The 27,994-nt window shown below is 44.5% G+C and overlaps 1 protein-coding gene across 3 annotated transcripts; it reads right to left on the bottom strand.

Annotated features, from left to right (window-relative positions):
• Nucleotides 1–180: 180 nt before the first annotated feature.
• LOC309327797 (sulfotransferase 2B1-like) lies at nucleotides 181–27,442 on the bottom strand. 3 transcript variants are annotated; one of them, XM_081837308.1, is made up of 7 exons: nucleotides 27,182–27,442; nucleotides 9,362–9,612; nucleotides 7,894–8,102; nucleotides 7,676–7,802; nucleotides 7,432–7,526; nucleotides 5,029–5,209; nucleotides 181–707 (listed from the first exon to the last, which is right to left on the bottom strand). In XM_081837308.1, exons 2-7 carry the CDS (start codon nucleotides 9,495–9,497, stop codon nucleotides 592–594), a joined length of 864 nt encoding a protein of 287 aa, XP_081693434.1. In that variant the 5' UTR covers nucleotides 9,498–9,612; nucleotides 27,182–27,442; the 3' UTR covers nucleotides 181–591. The 3 variants fall into 3 exon arrangements, with proteins under 3 accessions (XP_081693434.1, XP_081693435.1, XP_081693433.1); XM_081837309.1 differs by lacking the exon at nucleotides 27,182–27,442 and adding an exon at nucleotides 19,089–19,285; XM_081837307.1 differs by lacking the exon at nucleotides 27,182–27,442 and adding an exon at nucleotides 18,918–19,082.
• Between the last annotated feature and the right edge of the window lie 552 nt (nucleotides 27,443–27,994).

Genomic DNA, 27,994 nt, shown 5'->3' with positions numbered 1-27,994 from the left:
CCAGTTGGTGGCACTGGCTCAAGGGCGATGCTGACAAAAACATCTGCTAATGGTTCAGGTGCCACCAGACTCTTGGCTGACTCACTACAACAGGCCAACATGGAAGCCCCCTCTAGAAAAAGGCTGTCAGGAACTCTCTTCTTAATGCGTGTTGCCTTCTTGAAACCACTGGACTTTGAAACCATTGGATATTGGTTTATTTTATTACAATACATCCTTTCTCCCATCATGGAACTCAAGACATCGCACAAAGGGCTATTCAGGTGGTCTTCTGCTGACCACACCCAGACCTGCTTAGCTTCAGCAAGGTTGCTGCATCATGCGCCTTCCTGGCCATGTGCCCTGATTGCTCAGGGCTTAAGAGCCATAGTTGGGCGACCTCTGGAATCTAATCCGCCACAGCTCACTCCCTTCCTGGAGCCCTGACTCCAGTTCTCACTACACCCCATTCTCCTCCCACGGTTCCAGGAGTTCTGGCCCACCCCAGATGTCCCCACTAATCTACAGCGTGTTGTGCTGAGACACCATTGGTATCCCATTGAGATATTAAATCAGTCCGGTGTTGGAGAGAGTCAGCGGGGAAGGCCAGATTCATTCTTTGTCCCACGGAAACGTGACGTTTAAGTCTCGTAGGCGTTCCTGGTAGACCTGGTCAAAACATTCACTCTGAGTGGTGGTCAAATGGTTCTTCCAGTCGCCGGATATCCCTGGAAACCAGTAACAGAAAGTAATTGCTAGTTATTCTCAGGATAGACATGGTGGAGGAAATATTTCTATAAGCACGTGATGACCACTGTGTGGATATGCCAAGAGCTGTGGTGTTGCCCCTTGTCTGATGAGGAACAGGCAGAGTCAGGATGAATGTGTCTTCCTATCAGTGATTCTTATCGGTATCAGCTAAAAATACAAGTGCATTCAGAGGTAGTATAAGAACGTGAGAATAGCCTTGCTTTGTTGTGTTAACAAAGCAAGGAACAGTGGTTACTGAAATTAGAGGCAACAGCTAACCTGGATGTAGATGGTTCTCCCCACACACTCCATTTCATCCTTTCAACAACTCTGTAAGGTAGGGTTAGGCTGGAGACTATTACTGACCCAAGATCATACAGTGAGCTTCATGACCCTGTTGGGATTTGAACCCTGGTCTGTCAGGTTTTATTCCAGCCTTCTAACCATTATACCACATGGCCTTTATGAGCTCCCTAAGACCATCTCATTGGTTGGGCCCAGTGCTGGACTGGAGGGACCACCGGTCAGATTCTTAGGCCACCATGGTGTTTTTTGTCCCAATAAATCTTTATACTTTCCCCAACTTTAAATATCGCTTTTGGAAACTTTGATGTATTCTAGCTTTTTCATACCATAGGTAGACGTGTCAGCCAAATCTATTATCATGCCCTTCCAAATCCAACAGATCTGTATTTTTAAAATTTGATCCATGCTCGGATCCAACAAATACATAAAGCTTCATAGTATAATTTCATGAACGGCAGTGAGAAGCCTCCTCTTTCTTTAGTATCTGTTAATAATTTATATTTTATTCTCGGCTTCTTGCCCTGCCATATAAATTTTGAAATATCCTTTTGCCAATCTTTAAAAATGCCATATTACTTATCACTGGAACTGATTGGAATAAAAACATTTTTTTCAAGACATTCATCTTGATTACTGAAATTCTCCCTAATAATGACAAGTTCGTTCTGTTCCAGATTTCTAATTTCGTTTTTATTTCTTTCCAAACTTTTTCTCATATATATATATATATATATATATATATATATATATATATTCATTCCTTGGTGTTAGCCATATCCCTAAGTATTTCACTTTGTTGTGAATATTTATACCTATTTCTTGTTGAATTTTTTTCTTTCTCCTGTTCCGGGATATTTTAAACCAATAATTTCCTGTTCAAGTGAGATTGTTGGATCTTCTACAGTGATTACTAAATCATCTGTGAATGCTTTCAATTTAAAGTCCTTACTTCCTACCTTTATTCCTCTAATGTTCTCATCTGCTCTGATACTTCACATCAAAACTTCTAATACTAAAATAAACAATAACGGGGGGAGAGGACAACCCTGCCAGATTCTTAGGCAATTCCTATGATGCTTTTGAATTATGGTGCTGGAGGAGACTCTTGAGAGTCCCATGGACTGCAAGAAGATCAAACCTCTCCATTCTGAAGGAAATCAGCCCTGAGTGCTCACTGGAAGGACAGATCCTGAAGCTGAGGCTCCAATACTTTGGCCACCTCGTGAGAAGAGAAGACTCCCTGGAAAAGACCCTGATGTTGGGAAAGATGGAGGGCACAAGGAGAAGGGGACGACAGAGGACGAGATGGTTGGACAGTGTTCTCAGAGCTACCAACATGAGTTTGACCAAACTGCGGGAAGCGGTGGAAGACAGGAGTGCCTGGCGTGCTCTGGTCCATGGGGTCACGAAGAGTCAGACACAACTAAACGACTAAATAACAACAACAAATGATGGCTACACACAAGAGCCCTGCTGGATCAGGCCAATGGCCCATCTGGTCCAGCTTCCTGCTCTCACAGGGACCAGCCACATGACTCTGGGGGTGCAAGGACAGCAGTAACATTCTCTGATTGGTATCTAGTGATTTGGGGACGGAGGGAAGAACTGCAGGTGTCTGCAGGGTTTTGGGGTTTTTTGTGTGAGGGTTTGTGGGAAGGGGTGTGTGTAAAGGAAAACAGTGAAAGTGGGAGGCAAGCAAATTTCTCACACACAAAATGTGAGAACAATGCCTGTACATTTTGCCCTGTGTCCTAAGTTCTTTAGCTAACTATCCTTAGGGTGGGATTGGCGGCTGAGCTGAGGATCCCCTCCAATCCCATGATTCTAAAAGGGACTACTGGATTAGATCAAACCAGTTGGGCAAGTTTAGGTCTGTCAGCTTCCCCATTGTTAGGGAAATTGTAGGCTAATGTCTCTTAAAGGCTGCCCTTTTTAATGGGTGGCAAAGATCTGAATGGGAAGTGTCTGTCTCTCTCCACTCCCAGCTGGGTGTAGGCAGGCAGGCAGGAGACAAAAATAGACTTGGAAGAGTTGCTGGGAGGCTAAGGAAAGACACAGCGCTAGGATTTTTGGAGCCCTGAAGGCAATGTCACTTCTCCTAGGTGTGAATGCCAGTGAACTTCTCAGGGGTCTGTTGGGGTGCCTAATGTTGTGCCTCCACCTATGTTCAACCTGTGCATTTGCAAACAAGCACAAATATTACAAAATGCCAGTAAGTTTCCAGTGACCTCATTCCAAAGGAAGCCAAAGGAGCTGCACCCTTGAATCCTCTCACCGCTGAGAGATTGGGGAATTGCATAACAATACAGGGGAATAGCATCTTCCTCCTCCCTTCCCGAATGAAATTACTGGTGCTTCCTGCATTCACCCAGGGACTGGAGATCAGGGCAACACTGGAAAGTGAGCTTTTGCAACTGCCTCACCTTAATTAAAAATGTTTTTGAGCAGAGCTGATTTACATCATACCTGACAGCTGCAACTTACTGAGCAAGAAATAAGGATGCTTCCAAAATTCTCATTTCCTAGATTGTAAATTACCCTTTTTTCCCCCCTTTCCAAGTCAAACCAATGCATTAGGAATTTGTTCCCTGCCCCAGAGTTTGTGTAGTGTAGTGTTGTGCCTGTGGTGCTTGCCATAGATTTTAGTTCCTTCGCTGCATATTCTGCCTTTTTCTTCACTCTGCATTGTGGATCCAGACATGTGTCTTGATAAAACACTGCAAAAAAAGCAACCTTGCTGGGACAAAATGTATGGCTGCATCAATATCCTTTTGGTACAGTGTTTCACCAGTGCATGGGGTTATATGTGCAGTAAAAGATCACTTACATAAAACTTGATGAAGTAATAAGTAGAGATGGGGGAGAAATTTGATTCGGTTCACATTTAAAGATGAACCTACCTCAATTATCTCTTTCCAAAACAATGCAAGAAACAAAACACAGCCATCGTCAGAAATTCACTCTTCTCCAGTTTGCACTTCTACAACTTCTTCAATGCAGTTTGCAAGCCAACTAATATGTACAATAATGTATATGTTGGGGGTAAAGCATTGATAGAAATGCATATATTCATGAAAGTAACATGCAAAAACGCATTATTTTGGGAAAAACTGCTTTGCAAAAACATGTGCATATTAGGCAAAATTGTATAGAAGTTGCAAAATAGCCATGTTTATACTTTGAAAAGCTTTCACTGAAATTTTGATGAATCTTCAAAAAAAAAATGTTTTTCATTGCAAATTGAAATGTTGAGAACTGAAATGAAGACTGGGAAAATGAGGAACTGGGGGGGGGGACCAAAACTGATAGGTTTGCCCAGCCCTCGCCATAAATAAGATCTCGTCAAGATCGTTTTGTTGCAGTGTTTTATCAAGGCACACATAAGCATAAGTGTGTGTGTGTGTGTGTGCGCGCACGCACAAGCGCATGCACACACAAATTAACTGGGGATCCTAGGAGGGAACTGTAGAAATTGGGAAGACAAGAGGATAACCCCCTAGGAGCCTAACACAGAACAAACAAGTAGTGATGAGGGGAGGTTCTCTCTGGTACTGCTGCAGAGCTGAGGCTAGTACACACACCTAGAGGGCGGTCTGTCGTGGCAATTTTTTTTTTTTTAAATTAAGCACCTTGTGGCACTTTGAAACCTAGCTAATTTGAATAGCACAAGCCTTTGTGTTTGAAAGTCCACTTCATAAGATCACCGCTTATCCCATACATTTAAGGAGCTCTGATTTAATTGTCAGACTGCACCTTTTGCATTTAATTGCCATTGGACTTCAGCTTTAACATTCCCCTGAGCTTTACACCCACGTGCATTATTATATGTACCTGGAATTGAAGGATCATGGTCCATGCATCTTATGAAGTCAACGGAAACTTACAGCATAATAAATTTGCCACCAGACTATTTGTTGGGGATTTCCAATGGCTGCCACCCCTAATTGAGGCACACACTGTGGACAGATCACTCCCAGCCCATCCTACTGTCACCTTTGCGGAGGAAAGCACTTTTCTTCTGGTTCATGAGGAAGCGGGGCGAGAGGGAGAAATTCGACATCTTGTTGCTTTTCATGGCCTCGAAAGAGGCATTCGCCACCACTGAGTCTATGGCTGCGTCGTCTAAGTCCTTGCCCAGGAACTGGCAAATTCGGACTACGCTTCCTCGCAGGTCCTGGAGAATGATGGCAGGAATTGTAAGCAGCTACAGAGGATGCACACTTAAGATAAACCTGCTTAAGCACATTGACACCACACATGGAAAGAGTTTCAAAGCTAATTGAGCTGTTGTGGCAATTCCAAAGCAACAAACAGATGGCGATTCGGCAATCACAGTTTGAGGAAGGGGGCCAAAATTACTGTGAGGAACAGGCAGGGGGGCTGCATCTCTGGTGCGCTGAAGTGTTGGCAGTTCAACCAGAAGGTTCAATTGGAAGTGGCATTTGCAGGGGTGATGATCCAGCGCTGCCCAGCCCGACAGAGGACAAAGGGAGAGGAGAGACACCACAGGTGTGGGTCTCAGCCGCTGAGAAAGGGGAAACAGGGGCTGAGGAACCTGCGTATAGGAAGGGAGGCAGGACCAAAAGGTGTAGCAGCAAAGAGACTGTGGGTGAATGGAAGAATTGTCCACACTAAAGGAGTGCAGGAGTGAAGGTAGGACAAGAGCCTGGCAGGAGGGCGAGAGTGAGACTGGAAGAGAGCATGAATGTGTGAAACAGAAAAGGACCAAGCAGAAAGTCAGATAGAAAACAGACAAAGAAGTGGAGATAGCCAGAGCAATAGCCTGACTGAAGCAGGGATAAGGGCAAAGAGCAGCTGAATAAAAAGGGATGGCAAACGTTGCCTTGGAAGGATGGAAGAGATGAAGAAAGGAAGGAGGTTTGCTAAGTCTGGGAAGGCAAGGTGGCAGGCAAAATGTCAGGAGTATAAAGGAAGGAAGCGAAGGGTGACAAGAGGCCTCAGGTTGAAAGGGGAATGGGCTCACCAGGAATACCAGAGCTACAGCATGTCTTTACACTTTAAGGAATTTGCATTCCTAAGAATTTGGGAGTCCATCAAGAGGTCAACGAACTCAGAAATTTGAGAAGCCCTGGTAGAGATAGAGAAGATCTGGGTCTCCCACTATGCTCTCAACTCACTCATGTATGGACAGGGCTGGATCAAAAGAATTAAACAGGCAGAAAGTTGGTCTTTGGGGTTTTTTTGTTTCATTTTTAATGCACAGTCAAAGGCACCAAGATTGCTGGAAAGGTCTTTAACCTGGACGTTTTGATGTCCCTTGCTGGAAACATAGGAGGTTATCTCCTCTACCTCATAATTTCTCCAGTGATCTATCTAGCATCCCTCATGCCCACCCTAATTACCTGTACAGAATCCAACCAGACTGCCAGCTGAATCTTAAGGCAGATCCACACAATGCATTTAAAGCACAGCCGACAGATATTCAAAGAACGTGACTTTCTCCAAATAATCCTGGAAACTGTGGTTTTTCTCTTACAGAGGTACACTTTCCAGAGTGGTTTAACAAACCTTGGGGGGGAGTAATGCACTATGAATGTGCAATGGGTGTGCTCTAAATGTATGGTATAAATGTGTTAAGCGGCTGTACCTTTTAAGCACATTTGAACCACCTTTTGCCCCTCAAAGAATTCTGGGCACTGTAGTTTGTTAAGGGTTGCTGGCAATTGTAACTCTGTGAGGGGTCAGCTACAGTGACCAGAATTCTTTGAGGGAGAGAACGTTCTTTGAATGTGCTTTAAATGTATAGTTTGTATGAAGCCACACTTCAGTGCTGGCAATGGGACAACACCCCTCACTGTATCTGAGGACAGCAGGCTACCTTAGGGAGCACAGAGCAGGCTAGCTTTGGGGACTCAGGAGAGGGGAATGGACTATTGCTGCTGCCGCCCAAGGCAGTTGCTTCGCTCCACCTCATAGTAGGGCTGGCCATGCAGAGAACAGAAAGGCAGGAACCACATCCACACTGCATATTTAAGGCACAAGCCTTCCTCCAAAGAATCCCAGGGACTGCATTTTGTTAAGGGTGCTGGGAATTGTAGCTCTGAGAAGGATAATCTGCAGTTCCCAGGATCTGCATGGGAGTCGGTGCCTTGAGCTTTAAATGCATTGTGCCCCACACATTTGAACGTGGAGGGGCTGGGGACAGGGGGAGAAGATATGCCAGTCAGCTCTGAAGCCAAGAAATCCACACACACAATCCGGCCTGCCACAGCACAGAGAGAGAGTGTGTGGGAATTCTCACACTTTTCACGACCTTCAGGTTCGAGTTATCTTAACAAGCCTGGATACATTCTGCTCCCAGCGCCTCGGCAGGATGTATCCGTGCTTGCAAAAACGCAAAGCTGTATTTTACTAGCAAAATAACATAATAACAACCTCTTGCAGCTCCTCGTATGTGATGAAGAAGAAGTTTTCCTTATCCTTCAAGTTCAGCCAGCCTTTAACGTGGTCAAACCAGGATCCAAAAGGCACTGCAAGCACACAATCGGTGTTAGGCAGGAACCGTGTGGGGCATGAGGAACACCAAGGGTGGGTAGTAGGGGGCTAGGAGAAGGCATGACCCTCTAAACTAAAGGGGGGAGAACATTGCCCCCGCCTCCCACCCCCTCAGTTCACCCACCGTCTCCCTTTAGGAAGCCCTCCAGAAATTGGTCCAAGGTGCCGGGGTCTTTATAGGGACGAAACATGGAGGCAAAATGGTAGAGGGATACCAATACATCTTTGGGATTCCTGACTGTGTAGATGACCTGTTGGCAGAAAAGGTGGGGATATCATTGGGGGGGGGTGGCTATGAAAATCATTGGGAGTGTCTCTCGGTAAGGTATTCTTCTGTCTTACCTTGGCTTTGGATTTGAAGAAGGACTTTGCGAAGAGCTGTGCCGGCAGGTGGGAGCTGATAATGCGTGGTGAGTTGTTGGTCAAAGCTATTCTGTATCCTATCACGGTCTCGTACCAAGGCCCTCGGTCCCAGTTGGGGACTGTCCGGCACCAGCTGGGGTCACCATTGCTACGGATGAGACTTAAAATCTCCAGCATCCACACGGTCCCTATGAAGGAGCCCCAAAAGAAGCACAGGTTAGTTCAGAGGTGCCTAGCTCCAGCCTGCCCAAGGGGCAACAATTCCCTCCTGGGCTGTGCCCCACCAATACAATGCTTTCCTGGAAGGCAATCGTCAAAGGGGTGCTTTGCCCTGGCATGTGCTTTTGAGGATCGTCGTGGAATTTGTGGGGCCTTGAAAATATTGAAGGGCCTGCCCCCCCCCCCCAGATGGCACCCATGGGGCAGTGAGAGGAGGCAGCAGTGCGCAGGTGAGGCCTGCTGTCGTCTGCCAGTGAGCTCCATAGTTCAGCATCTCAGTGCCAGCCCCGGCTCGGACAGCACCACCTCCCGGGCCCAGAGCCCAGCTGCCTGGGCCTCAGAATGCAGCCTGTGCTGGGCCGGGGGTGGGGGCTCAGCCTGGGCTGCACTCCCATGTCTCCAGCCTCTTTCCCTCCATCCTTCTGGTGACCTTCTGGCGGGAGGCAGAGTGGTGGGGTTCCCCCAATATTTTATTCAAGTTGGCGCCACTGCCCAAAGTCATCTAGCCTCTCCACAACAAATCAGAGTGGATGCTTATCAAGGAGGGAATGTCATCTAATCTCCCTGTGTCAGGATGAATGCTGAATAAGACAGGTTGCCCTGGAAGCCCCCAAGTTTGCACTATATGTAAAATTCAATCAAAACATTATGAAAAAAGAAGCTGTGCTTAATAACATTTACCTGCATCCCTCGACCCCAGAAACAATGAATTCAGCTATCTGAACCCACTGACCTTGAAGAAGGGGCAGGTAGTCAATATTCCCTTCTGTGGCTTCTTACAACCAGCCTGTGCTTGGAACAAGAGAAGCTAAGGACTGGGTGAGGTTGTTTTGGATTTGCAGGTCTGGACAAATAAGTAAATGGAATACACCCTCCACAATACCCTGCACCTCACATGCGAGGCATTGTGTGTGCATTGGGTGAGGCATTGTGCCAAGATACATGGTGGAAAATACTCACCTCTGCAAAGCGGCCTTTTTTTATTAGGGAGATCTCAGAAATAATGGCTTGTTAAGAAGTTTAATCTCAGCTGTCAAGTGACACCTATTGTGTGTGTACAAAGCGTAGCTGAGCTTGCTGGATGAGATTAGAATAAAAGTGTGTCATTACCTTACAACTGGCTTGTCTGAGTTTCTGCATCATTAATAAAAATCCCTTGGTGCTCAGCTCTTACTAGGGAAACTGAGAAATACCTGTTGGGAGCATTTCAAAGACATTTCCCCTGTACCTGATTTTTGGTAGGTGACATTGAAAATATCGTCGTCCCGAACTTGGAAGTTGTTTTCCACCATCTGCAGCACCTGTCCTGAGTAGATAATTTGAGGAAAACTGATCCCCTTGTACTGGAAATATTCCTTGAACATCCTGGGACTCCACAGATAACAGGAAGGGTGTTGACTGGAGGCAGAAGTTGGCTGAAAAAGGATGATTCCCAAGTGAAGAAATTCTGTGGCTGTGAGACGGATGGCGATGGAGCTTCTAAAAGAGAGGGGAAGATTTATGAAATATCAAGTGTGGTGGTGAGAGAATACAATAGTGTGGAGCAGTGAATTGGACCAGGTGAAAAAGAGTTAGGGCCCATCCACAACTCAGTTTGTGAATCCCTTGTGCCTCCTTTAATCCACCCTCACTGTGACTAGTGTTCTCCAAATATGGCTCTCCCACACTTTATCCTCCCTTAATCCGGAGATTCCCTATGCAACTGATGCAGCTCAGATATTCAAAGCATAGGGAACTCCCAGATTTAGAAAGGAGAAAATGTGAGACACCAGTAGCTGGGGGAAGAATGCCAAATGGATGAGAGGGACTCCTGTTTTAAAGAGGTCACAAGGGGTTACATTAAGCCATAGTGTGGACAGGCCCTTAGAGTTTAGAGCCCAGGGTGCTTCCAGATTCATGTTATTTCCAGGTGGAATTCAATCGCTTACTGGCAATCTCCAGCTGCACCGTTAAAGCTGGTTGGGAGCTTTTGCACAACAAATCTGCTTCCCCAAAAGATTAGACTTTTGCAGTAAGGTAAGTGACAGGGAATGCAGAGGCAGGTGTGAAATAGGACTTAATTTGATGCAACTGATATTGAACCGCCTCACCAAAGAAAGCAGAGTAAAAAATGCTCATTAAACAGCCAACATCATCTAATCTCCCGGCAGACAAATCAGGATGAATGCTCAATAAAACAGGTCATCTGCAAGCACCCCCAGATCCCACAATGCCCTGGGATAATTTATTCCCTCTTTCTGGTACAGAGGAGGAGCGGGGAGGGGGCAAAATAAATTATAGTGCACTTAGATTTCAGCTCCCCTACAATCAGTTGAAGTGCCTTGGAGGTTTGCAAGAGCAGCAGAGGAGCCGGTTGCTTCGTATCAAAGGTCCCATCTGGCATTCTGCTCCAGCGGCTGCTTCTGAGAAGCACACAGGCAAGAAGCAGAAAGGCAACGGATGGCTCTCCTTGTTTGTCAGCAGCATCTGGTGCTGCAAAGGACACGGCCTCTGAACATGGAGATCATTCCACTGTGGCCAACAGTTGCTGAGCGACCTCCATGAATTTGCCTCAGGTTGGGAAGCAATCTGTTTCATGAGGGAGAATTAGATGACATTGTGCTGCATTCCCCACCCTCACCCCATCCCTTTCCTTTCCTTAAAGACTGCAAAAAGACAGATTATTTTGGGGAAGCGGGTTTGCATCATCGCAAGACCACCCAATCAATTCTAATTTCGCATCCTGAACTTGCCAGGGATGTGACTGAATCGCAGTCAGAATGAGGTGACAGTCTGGAAGAATCCTATTTCTCTCCTTTTTTAAAAACAAGCTGTCTTAGTGAATTCCACAAGATAATTATGCACTGTGTGAAGAGGTTTCATGAGGTGACACCCCACCCTCTTGCTTTCTAGGATTGTGACAGAAAGGTCACCTCCACACTATACATTTAAAGCACATTTGCTGCATATGAATTCACCCGAAGGATCCTGGGAACTGTCATTTGTTAGGAGTCCTGGAAAATGTAGCTCTGTGATGGGTAAACTTCATGTTCTAGGATTCTTTGAGCCAAGCCATGTGCTCTAAATCTGAGTTAAACGTATGGCCCCATCTGCACATTTAAAGAAGTATTATACCACATTAAACAGTCAACGGCTCCCTTCAAATAATCCTTGGAACTGTAGCTTGCTTTGTTTTTAATTCTTAAATTTATTTTCTATTTTGTTATTAAATCATTTCAACATGCAGCAACATTATACCAATAAGTGATTAAATATACCAGCCTAACACAGAAGCTCGTGCTTAAATAACACATGCACAATAACGACCAAATAATGTAATAGGTTCTTATCCCACACTACTATTTTTAAAGATGGCAGTAAACAGTTTATGGTAACCAAAATGTTTTATAACGTGAGTGGAGTAATTGAGTTTCGGTTTTTTAGCCCTGTACATAACAAAACTGTACCAATCCAATACAAAAGAGTACTTGTGTTTTAAACATTGTGCCATTTTGATTCTATTATGTATTTATTTTTACAGGTACTATTAGCTATACTTTGTTGTACCAATTTGTCAGAGAGACGCCTTCTACGTATCTCTTTATCATGAGCACAGCTGCTAGCAGTAAAGAACGTATTAGAGGTTTGAGCTGTTAAGTTAATATTACCTCCCATGTAAAGACTGAGGAGCACCAGATCTGGACATTTAGAGACATTTTGTGCAGTAATTGCTTTTATTTGGACAAATACATCCCCCCAGAAATGAGCCACTTTTCCACATGCCCACCACATATGTTGGTTAGAATCCGACATCTGGAAACCTCTCCAACAGTTTGATGTGTACAGTACAGTGGTACCTCGGGTTACATACGCTTCAGGTTACAGACTCCGCTAACATAGAAATAGTACCTCGGGTTAAGAACTTTGCTTCAGGATGAGAACAGAAATCATGTGGTGGCGGCACAGCGAGAGCGAGAGGCCCCATTAGCTAAAGTGGTGCTTCAGGTTGAGAACATTTTCAGGTTAAGAACGGGCCTCCGGAATGAATTAAGTTCTTAACCCGAGGTACCACTGTACTAGGAACTAATATCAGCTAGCCATATAGGTTAGCTATACAGAGGTACCTCGGGTTAAATACTTACTGGTAATTCGTTCCAGAGGTCCGTACTTAACCTGAAACTGTTCTTAACCTGAAGCACCACTTTAGCTAATGGGGCATCTCGCTCCCGCTGTGCTGCCACCACATGATTTCTGTTCTCATCCTGAAGCAAATTTCTTAACCTGAAGCACTATTTCTGGGTTAGCAGAGACTGTAACCTGAAGTGTATGTAACCTGAAGCATATGTAACCTGAGGTACCACTGTATGTATAACTAAATAGGTGTGAGGTGCCATTCTTGCAATCTTATGCTATCTCTCTTGCAGAGGCAGAGACCAATTTACTGTAAATGGAAATTTCCTCCATTGAGGGCCACACCTCTTCACTGATAGCAATCTGCCAATCAGCTTCCCACATCTGCCTTAAACCCTCTGCTCTATTCATATCTATTAGGATTAACATACTGTTATGAGTTTGGGGAAAGGTTTAGGCCAAATGCCTGGGCCACCTTGGAAACTCTTGGAAAAGCCAGGCTAGCTTCCTGTTTAGGTGATAGCCTGGGTGATGGGCCATTAAGGGAACAAAGGAAGGGGGCTCTGTGTGAGATAGCCCTGGGGGGGGGGCTTCCTAAACTCATGGTTAGTTACAGTTACAGATAGGTAGCCGTGTTGGTCTGCCATGGTCAAAACAAAATAAAAAAATTCCTTCCAGTAGCACCTTAAAGACCAACTGAGTTAGTTCTAGGTATGAGCTTTCGTGTGCATGCACACTTCTTCAGATACACCTGAAGTGTATCTGAAGAAGTGTGCATGCACACGAAAGCTCATACCTAGAACTAACTCAGTTGGTCTTTAAGGTGCTACTGGAAGGAATTTTTTTATTTTGTTTTGATCATGGTTAGTTAGAAAGACAAAAGGGCAGAGTGGAGAGTGCAGGGAGGTGAGCTAGAAGAAAAGCAGCAAGCAAGAGGGGGAGAGATGTTTGAATCCAAAGCTGTAGCTATGGGAGAAGCAAGGCCCTCTTGGGGTGTTAATGCTGTCAACCTCTCCATCATAGGCTCAAGTTGAATATATGTGTAAATAACCATATGTCCTAAAGACAACACCACAGTCTCTGCTGTGCCTCATTCCAAGGGAATTCCTGGCAACCCAGGAATCTCACACTGCTCAGAGATTGGGGTGGGGAAGGGGGAACTCTAGTTTGTTAAGAGTTTCAAGTATTGTTAGGAGACTCCTATTCCCCTCACTGGGCTACAGCTCTCAGACTGGTTTAATGATCAATCCCTCTTCCCAGGGAATTGTGGGAACTGGAGCTCTGTGAGGGGAATGAGGGTCTCGTAACAATACTCATCACCCTGAGCAGTCAGGAGTGATCCTGCTTTAAATGCAGAACCACTGAAATTAATAAGCATGACTACGGCTGCATAGATGCTATAGCACATTCAAATCACATTCTCCCCCACCCTCAAATAATTCTGGACCCAGTAGTTTGTTAAGGGTTGATGGAATTTGCGAGGGGTCAACAGTGCCCAGAATTCTTTGAGTAAAAGAATGAGCTTCAAATGTGCTTTAAAGGTATAGTATTTAAGCAGCCTAAGCTAGGGCCATTGCTTTCAATAGGTCTACTCTGAGTAAAACCCAGTTGAATACAGTGGTACCTCGGGTTAAGTACTTAATTCGTTCTGGAGGTATGTTCTTAACCTGCAACTGTTCTTAACCTGAAGCACCACTTTAGCTAATGGGGCCTCCCGCTGCTGCGTCGCCGCTGTGCAATTTCTGTTCTCATCCGGAAGCAAAGTTCTTAACCCGAGGTACTATTTCTGGGTTAGCGGAGTCTGTAACCTGAAACGTATGTAACCTGAAGCGTATGTAACCCGAGGTACCACTGTATCGCCCTTGGTGTGGATGTGATTTCCACCTCACCCAGGCCCCCACTCTCCCTGTTCCCTCATAACTTCTTCAATGCTCCTTTGTGTCTCTCCATCCCTGCTTTATTCAAACCTCTGCTGTTGTTTAACGCCGTCCTTGTCTTAAAACCTGCCTTCTCTTTCACTTCCATCCCCTTTCCTGACTTTATGACAATTCAGGATTGTAACACAGCCCTACAAATGCTCCTGTGGAGACTGCATGATGACAGCCTTATATTTTTATGTGTATAGGAAGATATCTCCTTTATGGTTAAGTTTTACTGTGTCTTCTAAAGACATTTGCAACTGCATTGCACATCTCCCTTTCCACTGCAAGTTCTCCTCAAGTCAAGGGCAGCTCCCCACCCCTCTCAGGCATCAGAGGTGTATGGGCATACTGGCAACATCAGGAGTTAATGATACCACAGGGCTCAGAGAAACAAGCCATACCAGTTGGACCTGACCAGAGGCCTCCTCCCACACTTGACACAATAAGCAACACCCCAGGAGTGAAAGGCTTCCTCACTGTTTGTAGAACTGGGTTCTGAGGCACATCATGTGCCAAACGAAAATGACTCATGTGTACTTGTGACAATTGAAGTAATCCATCCAGGAGTCCCAAACACTTGCCCACAGGTCTCGCTGTGCGATTTACTGATTTAGCTTTGCCATAATTCCGAAGAGAACAAGGCTCCGGCACCGTTAATAGTTGTGCAAAAAAGAAAGGGTTCCGGGTGTGGTTTGAAATGATGCAAGCCCCTCTTCTACGCAATCCCTAAAGGCGCAGGAGCTCTTCCCTTTGTTGCATCAGGCCAGCTGGACTTGGTTGCTTCCAATGCATCTCTGCTGCTTGTGTGCGTGCATGTATCTCTTCTGTTTTCTGTGTGAGACTGGTTGCTTAATGTCTTCAAAAACTGGCTGCAATGGTTTGCTACGTGTGTGTGTGTGTGTGTGTGTGTGTGTTAAGAACAATAATTCACAGGGACAGAGGTTCTAAAAGAGATGGTCCTTTATGTATTCTGTTACCGTACCCAAAATCCTGTATGTGCAGGTGTGGATAGAAGAAGAAGTCCCAGCAAAAGAAGAATGGATTTTAAAGTTAATGGACTATGCAGAGATGGCGAAGTTGACAGTAACAATAAAATATCAAAAAGAGGAGAACTTTGTTGAGGAGTGCATTCCCCTTTGGCGCCACCCCCGCTTCAATTGAAATCGCGAGCAGGATTTGAATAATAGGCAAGGGAAGTAATGATTGTAATATAAGTTATAATACATTAGAAAATAAATGGCAGTTTGTCTGCTGAAGTTATGGCAGCAGATAAAGGAATACAAACAGGAACATCATGGGCGTAAGGATGGGAAGTTAAAACGTAAGAAATTATTATACTGAAAGTGAGTTGAATAAATATCAAATGTTGTGTAAAAGACTACAGTAGTACCTCGGGTTAAGTACTCAATTCGTTCTGAATGTCCGTACTTAACCTGAAACTGTTCTTAACCTGAGGTACCACTTTAGCTAATGGGGCCTCCTGCTGCCGCCACGCTGCCAGAGCATGATTTCTGTTCTCATCCTGAAGCAAAGTTCTTAACCTGAAGCACTATTTCTGGGTTAGCGGAGTCTGTAACCTGAAGCGTATGTAACCTGAAGCGTATGTAACCCGAGGTACCACTGTAATATTATTCATTATATGTCAACCCCACTCTTCCTCCAAAGGAGCTCAAGGTAGCATCCAAAGTGATCTCTCTCTCTCTGCCTCTGGTGTTACCTTCAGAACAACCCTGAAGGGCAGGTTAGGCTGTGAGACACAACAACCAAGTTATTGGTTGACTCTTATCTTGGGGTAACATTTGTCTGCATAAACAAGTTCTTTTTATTTTTTATTATTATTATTAAAAATGAATAATATACACCAGACAAAGGGCATTTCGTTATTTAAAGTAAACCAAACTTGTGGAAATTAAATAAATGCATTTGCTACATTTAACCCCATACAGAAGGTTGGGGGGGGGGGTAATTCAAGAGCCTACATCCACATCCATACATTTAAAGCCCATTTATACCACTTTAATAGTCATGGCTTCCTCCAAAGAACCCTTAGAACTGTAGTCGTAGGTGCTGACCTACAACTTTCAGCATGTTTAATAAACAGTTCCCAGAATTCTCCATGTGGTGTGAGAGTGCTTTCAATACATGGTGTGGATAGGACCGGTCTAGGTCCATCTAGCTGTATGTGATGAGCCTTGAGGAGTTTGCAGGCTGGGCATGAAGCATTAGCCATGCCCTGTTTCCACACTTAGAAATCTTTTTGTCCCCACAGGAAGCCTTGGAGGTGACCTAGTGAGTTTCGTGGTTGAGCGAGGAATTGGAAGTGGAGTGGTCCCAATCCTAGTCTGACACACTGAGCGTTACACCACAGTAGTAGCTCATCAGCTAAGGACCAACAGACAAGACAGCTGACACCATTCTCTGCTCCACGCTGCCAGATTGTTGTTGCTGCCAATATTGTTACTGCTCCAGCATTGCCTTCTTCCAATCTGTCTCTAGTTGGATTAATTTTGTTGGGTTGTTGCCCCACATGCGATTGGATCATTCATTGATTCCCAACAAAAGCCACTTGCCCAGAAAGGGAGGTTGCTATTATGTCTCTGTATGAGTCACTGTTCCGATCTTGCCTTCTTCCACACCCAGGACAGTAATTCACATAGAAACACAGAGCTCCTTCTCAGGACAGGTAATTTGTATTCTTTTGCCTTCGATGGATGTAAGGGGGATGTGTGCCCTTAATTTTAATTCAAAAGTATTCTTCGCTAAATGATGTTTGGGAAACACTTGTTTCCCAAATAGTGGTGGTGGTGGCAGTGGTGATTATGATGATGATTTAAAGGCAACTAATCCATCTGCACATTTGGGTGAGGAGCAATTTTCTTTTGCTACAGATTTGGGGATTTGCAGAAAGTTCTAGGTCTGCAGGGTAGAGAGGGGAAGGGAGACTTTTCCGCACAAAGCCATCTACTTCTCCAATTATAAACCACTGCACATCTAAAGCAACCAGGTAACTTGGTCTCCCTGAACGCTGCTCCCTGGAGAAATTAGGAGCTAACCTACAGTAGTCAAAATAAACACAAGAGCTCTATTTTTGTCTTTGCCGGCTCCAGAGCACAGCTCTCAAACTTGCTTGAGGAAAAAAGATAATTAAACTCAAGGAGACTGCAAGATGCCTAGATATGCTAGCTTCTTCTCCTAGCCCCAGGGACTGGACAGTTACACAGGTAACGGTTGGCCCTTTTCAATAGTCCGGAGTCTGAACCCAGTGGTACACAAACACCCCTTGCTCAAAGCAGACCAGGCGCCCATTGCACAGATGCCACACTGAGGTGTCCAAGGCAGCATACCAAATAAATAGCACAGGCAATGTTTTGGAAGTAGGTGAAAGTTCCACCCAATGTGATGACAGGGTCCCAGTTAATCTGTATGGGTCGCTGGGTGTGGAAGGGACGCCTCATTTGTTTACAACTGAGAGGACAGTGTGTCAATTTCCTGAACTAATTGTTCAGTTGTCCTTATTGACATCCCTCTTCATCAACCCAGCAGGTGTGCACTAAGACACAGGTGGCCTTCCAGATGTTGATGGACTTCCAGCACCCCAGCCAATGTTGCCAATACAGTGGTACCTCGGGTTACATACACTTCAGGTTACAGACGCTTCAGATTACACACTCCGCTAACCCAGAAATAGTACCTCAGGTTAAGAACTTTGCCTCAGGATGAGAACAGAAATTGTGCTCCGGTGGCGCGGCGGCAGCGGGAGGCCCCATTAGCTAAAGTGGTACTTCAGGTTAAGAACAGTTTCAGGTTAAGAACAGACCTCCAGAACGAATTAAGTTCTTAACCTGAGGTACTACTGTATTTTCTTCTTCTATTTCTTCTCTACCCACACTTGCTTTTCTCTCTCCCTCCTTTCCCCACGTTCCTTGTTACCCCTTTTAGGTTTTTTTTAGTGCTTCTGCCCCCCCTAAATCCTACCTTTTTCTCTAAGGAGCTCAAGGTGGCATACCTGGTTCTCCTCCTCCTTATTTAATCCCCACAACAACCCTCTTGTGAGGTGGGTTAGGCTGTGAGTCAGTGACTGGTCCAAGGTCACCCAGCAAACTTCATGACGGAATAGGGAGGTGAACCCTGGCCACCCAGCTCCTAGTTTACCAAAGGTGTCACGGGTTTCGAAGATGCTCAAACTCAGAATGAAAGGGAGAAACGCGCTAAGAGGAAGACACGCTTAGCAAACCCTCACCATGATCAACTCCCACCCGGAAACCTATCCCCCTACTGTGGAAGGACGTGTGGATCCAGAATTGGCCTCCACAGTCACTTATGGACTCACTGTTAAAACCATGTTTATGTTCACTCAGCTACAAGAAGACGTAGTCCAACACTCTAGCCACTGCACCCCATTGTCTCTCATCGTTCCTTCACGCATTCTTGTCTTCTTCCCCTTCGTGCCTCCCCGCATTTCGCTTCCTTTCCCCTCCTGCTTGACACTCCTCCAGTCTGCAAGCATACAAACTCACATATTACCTTGCAAACTTCGTACCTATACTGTATCTATACTAACCAGCAAGAGATGAACAGGAGCAAGACAGGGAGGGCATACCACAAAGGGTGATCCCGGGGCAGGTGCCTGCTGCTTGCTTACAAATGCCCTTCTCTCTCTCGAGGATACCCTAATTTTTGCAGAAATCTCTGCACATCCTCTCCCCATCCTTGTTTTATCCGACCTTCTCCCGCTTCCTTAAGATTACGCACCTTCCCAGTCTCTCCTTTCTCTGCTTCTCCGCTTCTCTGCTTCTTCCCAGGAGCCGCAGGGTTAAGCAGCAGGGCCTCTCCTTTTGCTTTTATTCTCCTCCTCAAGCACTGGCAAACCTTCCCTCCCTCATGGTTGCGCACGATTCTGTGTCACCTCTTCTCTCCGCTCACCTGGACTGCGGACAACTGTTCCTTCAGTTGATCCCCAGGGTTGTCACGGTTCCAGGGTTGTCCCTAGGGGGTTGTGGTCGGCTGACTCACTTCAAAGGGTGTTGCAAAATGTGAGGCAGGGTTGGGCATCTCAGCATCTTGTTGAGAGATCAGAAAACTACCCACGCCAGAGACTGCACACGGGAGATCTCCCTGTGTTTTCACACTCCAGAATCCAGCCGTGGGGAGACTGAATAGGAGTCATTTTTATTTATTTATTTGTAAGGCAGGGACACGAACCTCCCATTTGTGAAATAAGAAGAGGCTGAGCTCTTTCTTCCGGGATTAATTGTGCAGAGCTCCTAATTATGCTGGGCCTGTGCCAAATTCTCTTCCTTTCTTTGAATAAATATATTAGAGAGGGGAATGGATTTTGGCTCCTGGTCCCTTCCACTGGGATTAATCTGGAGCCACACTTGATTGCAATGTGTTGCAATATCAGTTTCTTCTTTTCGCAAAAGGAAATAAATTGTAATAAATCCTGATTGCAAATGGGTTCACTGCCATATCCTTTTTTTAGTGACATCAAGGGTATATAACCGTGAATGGAAGTGCTCGAACTGCCATTATGATCACGAACCCAGAGGAATCAATACCTTACACTTTTGGTGCATTTGCTGGACTGCAAATCAGTTATCAAAAATTAGAAATGTTATGTATAAATGTTTCTATGTATAAATGCCTCACACTCACCAGCTATACAGAATAAGCTCCATCAAACTATAGGCTTAAAAATTCGTCCAACATCTTTAAAATATTTAGGAAAATTAACTCCCCCCAAATCTTGAATTGGCTTGTCACAATAAAGTATTAACCCCTCATCAAAACTGTAAAACAAACACTGATAATCTGGGACAAATTGAAACTTCCATGGCTCAGGAAAAAAATGCCGCAACAAGAATCGTAATTTCCCCAAAACGATTACAAAATTTTGAAGTCATTCCAGCCATGATATCAGCCTAGCAAACCTAGCAAAAGTTAATGATCACATTTATCCATTGAGGTGGGGAGAAAGCCAGAATCAGGCTTTCCATGTTATAGAGTGAAACATCATAAGGGGCTCTGAGTATCCCAAATATTACATATTGCCATGATGTAGCACACACTAAGAATCTAATTGCCATTGCTCAAGGCAATAAAGCTTAGATATGGATAAAAATTGAACACTCGCCAGAGTGGAGCCATAAAATGGGAAAGTATCACATTTCTGGTGCGTAATCCAAAGACAAATGAAAAATTAGATAATCCCTGCCTATTGGCAATTGAAAAAATATGGAAAAGATGGTATAAAAAATTACATGCACACAAACCCATTTCCCTGCTAATTCCTTTCTTATATCATCCCCATTTTTTATAACCAGGACAATTGTTGACAATTTAAACAATGGGAAACAATTAGTTTTAACATAATTTTTGGATCATATGGAAATACCACACTTGTAAAATATTTGTTTAAAAAACAAACTTAAGAGGAATATCTCATATATGGATCCAAACACAGCAAGTCCTTCACTTCATCCCAGAGGCCAACATATAAGCCACATAGAATTTAACTAATTGCAACAAAGGATATCAAATGATAAATGTTTATTGTCAGAGGTGTGTAAGAGAAACTCTGGCAATCTCCTCATAGTTCAAAGCTGTGTCCACACTCCCGTTTATTCCACATCCAATACACTCCCACCACTGATTTTGGAAGTGGTATACACAAGGTTTGATCTGAACCAGCTTTGATCCGAATTCAGAAAAAGAGCAGGCTAGCTGCATTTTAAGCTGTTAAGATGTACACAGCCAAACTCCATTCTGATTTTGGCGTCATCCCCTCCACCCATGTATCTCACATAGTTTAATTTCAAACCGGATGGTGAAATTTGCTGATTGATAAGCGAGTGACACCACCCTCCTGACAATTTTGACCCACAGCAGGCGAGGGAGATAATAATCTGGCCGCCTGGCCTGATCCAGTTTCTCCCTCAGGTTTAGATCATAGCTCATATAATACTCATATCCTTTCGGCATCATTTCCTCAGGTGGGGCAGTGGATCAGCGCATCTGGCTGTTAATCAGAAGGTTGGTTGTTCAAAGCCACCCTTTGGTTCCTTGAAGAAATGTGTACCTGGGATTCCAGGATTTGGGTGTCTCCAGCAAACAGGAAACATAGTGGCCCAGCTGACAAAGGAAGTCCGTGTATGTGCTGAAAGGCACCCAAAAATTCCTAGCCCCTATCATGGAACTATGCTCTACATTGCATAAACTGGTCAAATCTCTGGGGGAAATTAAAAAAATGTAACATTCAGAAGCCAGCGGGATAAACTTTCTGTTTCCAAAGACATTCTGCTGCAAACCTCAAGGCTGTCATTCTGTAATGAAAGACAGTCAAAAGTGGAGCTGCCAGGGGTGCAAAATTTATGAGCAATAATTTATTGGCAATTCTGGGTAGCCATTTGGACTCATAAAAACCCTGTAGTGTAGTCCAATGCTGTGATACACAGTGTTTTGTTTTGTTTTGTTTTGTTTTGTTTTGTTTTGTTTTGTTTTGTTTTGTTTTGTTTTGTTTGGTTTGGTTTGGTTTGGTTTGGTTTGGTTTGGTTTGGTTTGGTTTGGTTTGGTTTGGTTTTGGTTTGGTTTGGTTTGGTTTTTAAGGGAAATGCAGTTGGGGGGGAAGACATTTTGATGGTAGTATTGGCACTAGGAAGGGGTAGTAGTGGCATTGGGAAGGGATTGACTAGCTATTTCCCACCCCCCTTGGGGGGAAACAACCAAGAACTGGTGTTGGTGGATGTTTGCTGCAGGTACAAACAAACACTTATATCAATACTGTATATTCATGTCCAGGCCTGGTGCCAATGGTCAGCCAGGTCAGGTTCTGGCTGAGAGTCCCAGGGACTCAGAAGGGCTCCTCACTGCCCCAGTGTGGCTCACTGCCCTCTTGCCAGGCCCCCAGACAGCTGTCTGAGCAGTAGGTGGGTGGTGGTGCTGCTTTGGGGAGGGAGCCAAGGTTGGTTTCATTCACAGAATCCACCCAACCATTTAATTCACCCAGAATGCAATGCCCTGGCTGACATTTATAAAGATGTGTGCTGTGCAGCTATAGAAAACTATCGCTTCCATTAGGTCTATAGGTTGGTGTTATGTACTGAAGTTCTCACCCTGGGCCAGCAGGGGGTTACTGTAGATAGTTTTCACTCAGGTCCACATATGCAAATAAGGAATTGAAAGTGACGTTCAGTGATTGGATAGTTACAGAAAGTTGTTACTGTTGCTTTGTAGCTGAGCTCTATATAAGCAGGTTGGCTGAACCCTTCAGCCCAGTTCTGTTCTGGGCCTGTGAATAAACAAGAGCTGTTTGAAGAATCGCTGTGTCATCTGATATGTTCACCCACAACTTAACAGTTGGGGCACTGGATTTGGTTAAATTAAGATGGCGAGCAGCCGTGGCAGCTGGGAATCGAGCTTTGGCTCTCATTCAAAAGCAGCACCACAAAAACACTGCAGGGCACCAGTGAGTGGTGTTGCTGCCACTACTGAGGCCTTGGTGGCTGTGGCAAAAGGGGAAAAAATGCTCTGTGACCAAAGGGGAAATAGGTTGTGTGTGTTGGTGGGGACACTGGGTGGCAACATGCTGAGAGGCCCATGAAATCTGATGCCAACCCAGTCTCTCCAATTCTCACATCATTTCTCCTCAGAAATGAAAGTGTGGCTGTTTGACCTGCGTTGTTAATGTTGCCGGTAATTATGAGCTATAAATTAATAAACTACAACAAATGCCCTGTGAGAAATGAGGATGTTGCTTTTTCACATACAAATGTAACAGGTAAACAAACAAATGTATGCAGTCCAGACAGCTTAAGAGATATCTAGAGCTTGTGGTCAGGATGTGGTTGTAAATAAGTAGACAAGTGCCAGCAGTCCAGATCAACTCCCACTTGTTAACTAGAGATGTTAGAGCTTGTGATCAGAAGGCGGTATTTTTGCTTGGCTTAGCAAGTAATTGCATAGGAACATAGACCAAATAAGGGGAATAATAAAGAAATGTAGAGGGTGAATCAGAGTGAACAGAGGTGGGAATGTTGGTAGGATAATTAGGTGGTTGTGATAGGCTGTAAACTTTGTAGTACCCAGCCAATGGGGAGACGGGGGGACGGGGGACCTGTGCTTCTGGTACAGTGGTACCTCGGGTTAAGAACTTAATTCGTTCTGGAGGTCCGTTCTTAACCTGAAACTGTTCTTAACCTGAAGCACCACTTTAGCTAATGGGGCCTCCTGCTGCCAGCACGTGATTTCTGTTCTCATCCTGAAGCAAAGTTCTTAACCCGAGGTACTATTTCTGGGTTAGCGGAGTCTGTAACCTGAAGCGTCTGTAACCCGAGGTACCACTGTACTGTATAGGGAATATAAGCTTATGCTTTGACAAAGCTGGGGTTTGCCTACTTTGGATACCCACTCTTGCAAGAACATATTGTATTCAATAAACTCTTTGCTGCTTCACCAATTTTGTTCAGATTGTATTTTAAGGAGTGGGATTAAGGGTCTTAGGACCCACATTTTACATGCCTCTAGAATATATCGCTTGCTTTTAAAAAAACAAACAACAACAATGAATCGATCTTGAATTTATCTCAGGCATGAGCCTTTGAACCACGGTTGCAGTTAATCTCTTTTGACTGCCTCTGCCTCCCTTACTTCTCAAATACCAGGCCTGATCTTGCACTGAACAGCTGCTGCCACCCAGTGTAGACAATGTTAAATTAAATGGAGTAATGTTCCTACTGTGAGGCACAAAGCAGGCATGAAGGAAAACATGGTCATTTCTCATGGCATAACAGCCATGGTGGAATCTTTCCTCTGGCATCCTCAGTGCAACCTGAAACCTGCTTTATGCCTAAGGCTGTGTACATCCTATACCTTTAAAGCACATTTGAAGAAGATGCCTTCCCTCAAAGAATTCTGGGCACTGTAGTTTAGCCCCCATCAGAGAGTTACAATTCCTAGCATCCCTTAAGAAACTACAGTGCCCAGAATTATGTATTTGGGGGGAAAGAATGTGCTTTAAAGTATCTACACGGAGACTTTTTCTGCACGATGAAGTGGGCTCTCTAGGTCCCCAAAGTTTCTTCTGCTATGGACCACTTGAAAATTGCTGAGGATCTTGGCGAACCATGATTTTTCTGCCTGTTGTAGCAATTGCAATGTGCTGTGCTAGATGCTGTGTGACTTCTAAAGGCTTTTTGTTTCATATGCGCTGTATTTTATTACATTCCAAAGACTCCAAATTGTAATACAATAAAATCCATGAAATAAAAGAAGCCGTTAAAATGCAATTAAAAATAAATATGAATATTTAATGTGATGGATGAGCCGTCTCCCATCTTCGACCAAGAATCCACAGACACACTGCGAACCACCTGAACGAAGCACGGATCAGTCTGGGAAGCCCAGCTGCTGTCCATGAAAGAATGAACCATAATAAACGTGTTCATCTTTTTAGGTGTCTCAACGAGATGCTTTGTTGTTGTTTCTGCTTCAACAGGCAAACTTGGCACACTCTCTCTGATAGCAGATCTCTTCAGGATTCCTCTGAGGAGAGCTCCCAGATAGTTTTGATCTGTACAGTAATGCTCAAAGGCTGCATCTGCATTACAAATCAAGCTCTATCTCTTCCCCCCCCAGCCCCCTCTATTTAGGAGGCCTGCAAAAGAGGATACTGACAGACATTATCTGACCAACATCTACCACATGCTGTTTGTCTGTAGTGCAAAGTAACACTTTTATAATACCTCTCTGTCTGTTCCTTGGCAAGCTCCAAATAATGATAATATATGAACAATGTCTACATACTGCCTTTCAGTAGGATGACCTCGTTTGTTAATATATATATATATATATATATATATATATATATATATATATAAAAAAGTTTAAAACCACAGTGCGGCAAAAAGTATTTAAAAAACAGTATTGAAAGGAATATATATTTAACATTTAAAAGCTGGTGACAATGAAAACAGTGTCCGAAAACTCAGAGGAATAATCACATTTTCACCTGTGCTGGAAAAGAGAGGGAAGAGAATTCCACAGCTCAAGGGGCGCCACACACAAAAAATCCTTGTGGACCTCAATCTAACGTTTGAAAGGGATGATAACTGGAACAAGGAAGATGTACCCTACAAATACCCAGACCTTGTATGAAAGGTTTCTATCTGCCCTATTATCTCTCTCTTAGGAAAATCTCATGGTGTCCTCCTACAAAATTATTCCCTCCATTTCTAAGTTCAGAGGCCAAGTGTGGATTTTTACGTTGCCAAAATGGCCCTATCCGCTCTCTAAAGCAGAAATGGGGAATCTTTGGGCTGAACTCTAGCTTCCATTCATGCTAGCAAGCCCAGTCCATGGCAAGGGATGATGGGAGTTGTAGCTCAGCCACATCTGGAGAGTCACATGTTCTCTCACACCTGCCTTATAAGAAGGGATCAAGCAGGCGTTTTGGGGGGAGGGGGTGTGCGATGGCCCTAAAGCGGAAGTGGTAGGTGGGAAACCTCCAAAACAGTCCAAGGAGGACTGAGCATGCTGAGTGACCACTGAGCGCCGACTGACCCTTGAGATGGAGACAGGAAAACCAGATGGGAGAGGGAAAATAATGAAGCCCATTGCAGGGAAGCTGTGAGGCTTTTAATGCAACCCTCTGCGTCTTTACTCAGAACTAGGCCTCACAGGGCTCAGTGGGGTTTACTCGCCTTCCGCCCTCTGGAAGTCATTGGACCACAACTCCCATCAGTCTCAGCTGATGGGAGCTGTAGTACAACATTGCATTGCAGGGGGTTGGACTAGATGATCCCTAGAGGACCCTTCCATTTCTACAATTCTATGATTCTTTCTGAACAGCAGCAGGTTGGCAAAGGCTGCTCTAGTAAATGTGTACACACCATACATTTAAAGCACAGAGCTACAATTCCCAGCCCTTTAACAAACTACGGTTCCAGGATTCCTTGGGGGAAGTCATGTACTTTAAATGTATAGCATGTTACGAAGACTAGATGTGGCACTAAATGTGCGGCTTGCTTTCTGCTCCTGGGGACAGATGGGACTTATAAGGGCACTGGGGCACATACTGAGGGTGGTTTAACTCCATGACAGTCCCAGTGAAAATCAAGTTCCCCATACTTACAATTATTCTGTTGTTGTTTTTATTATTGTTTTAAAAAGGGCACAGCAACAAGTGCATTGTCTAGTCCGGTCCGAAGATGCTGTGAGGGGCAATTATTTGGAGGAAATGTGTAATAGAGATAAAATGCACACAACAACAACAACAAAAGTCAGAAAGGGAAGGAGACACGCCCTGCTGAGCTCGCAGGCAAAATCTGTATTGCCAGAGCAGAGGGAGAACAAGAAAAAAGAAGTGACTGTACAAATGTCCTTCAATACAATTTTTTGTGTTTTTTTATCTGTCTTTTCAGATGGGGAACTAGCAAGCAGGATTGAGGAGACCTAGGATTCTGGAGTACTGATTTAGGGTGGCAGCCTCAGACCAAATAAGGTGGGTGTTTTTTTGAGAAGTCAACATCAGATTCAATTCTCAAATCCATCTTTGATGACTCTCCATTGCTATGTGACACACTCTGGATTACACCTGGCCAAACACAAACCTTCTTCTGGTTTCAATGCCACCCTCAGATCGTCAATAACATTCATTCCATTCCAATGCTACAGTTCTATGATTCTATGAGGTACAGTGGTACCTCAGGTTACATATGCTTCAGGTTACAGACTCTGCTAACCCAGAAATAGTGCTTCAGGTTAAGAACTTTGCTTCAGGGAAAGAACAGAATTTGTTCTCTGGCGGCGTGGCGGCGGCAGGAGTCCCTATTAGCTAAAGTGGTGCTTCATGTTAAGAACAGTTTCAGGTTAAGAACGGACCTCCGGAACGAATTAAGTACTTAACCCGAGGTACCACTGTATAATATAGATGGTTGAATCTGGAACTGTCACAAGGAGTGAACACTGTGAACAGTGTGGTTTTTGTTTTTTTTAAAAGAGTGCCTTATTCTAAGACTTACCTTTAATTCAGCAAGCAGATCCTACTGCGCCTGCCCTTTTAGCATCATTATTTCACTGCTCCTCAGTTCTCGAAAGGTGTACCTGGGGCTTCAAGTCTTGAGCCCTCTCTTCAAGTGGAAATAAAACTGTCTGCCAGATGGTGAAAAAAGTCAAGAGGATCAGAGTATGTGCTGAAAGGCACCCCGAAATTCCTAGCCTCCTCACAGGACCAGAATTTTCATTTATTCCAGCCTCTCTGCAGAGGACTAGTAGGTCTGTCTCCAGGCAAAAGAATAATAGATGGACACAAATTCAACATACAAAAATGGCAACATTTCAGAAGCCAGTGGGAGAACATTTCGCTCTCCAAGGACATTCTGCTGCAGACTAGAATGTTGCCATTTTTCAACAAAGGAACTTTAAAAGATGTCAAGAGAGTGAAATTGTTGAACAAGAATTTATAATGTCTTTGGATTCCTATTCATTTAGGACTCAGCTGAGACCAAGTTTGTTTTTTCCGCCCTCCCTTTCCAGGTGTTAAATTAGCATAGCAAAGCTAGAAAGGTTGTGTTGCCATCAATTAGCACTGCTGTGAATTAATAACAGAGTTTTGCCACGTCTGCATCTGAACTTTATGCATAAATAGCACTGACAGCATCACTCCTGGGCACAGTTTATTTCTCTTGGCATGATGTTCCTCTTGAGTGTCACGGGGTGCAACTCTTGCAGGGTACCCCAGGCTCTCGGCCTGTGGCAGAGGGAAGAGTTTGCCTCCCTTCAGCTCTGGGCTAGAAGCAGTTGGAGCTAGATGCTCTTTCCAGAATGGTGAAGGA

Source organism: Podarcis erhardii (genome assembly GCF_964252035.2).
Source record: "Podarcis erhardii genome assembly, chromosome: 13".
Taxonomy (NCBI): domain Eukaryota; kingdom Metazoa; phylum Chordata; class Lepidosauria; order Squamata; family Lacertidae; genus Podarcis; species Podarcis erhardii.
The sequence above is the reverse complement of the archived record's forward strand: the minus strand, read 5'-3'. Positions and strand labels throughout refer to the sequence as shown.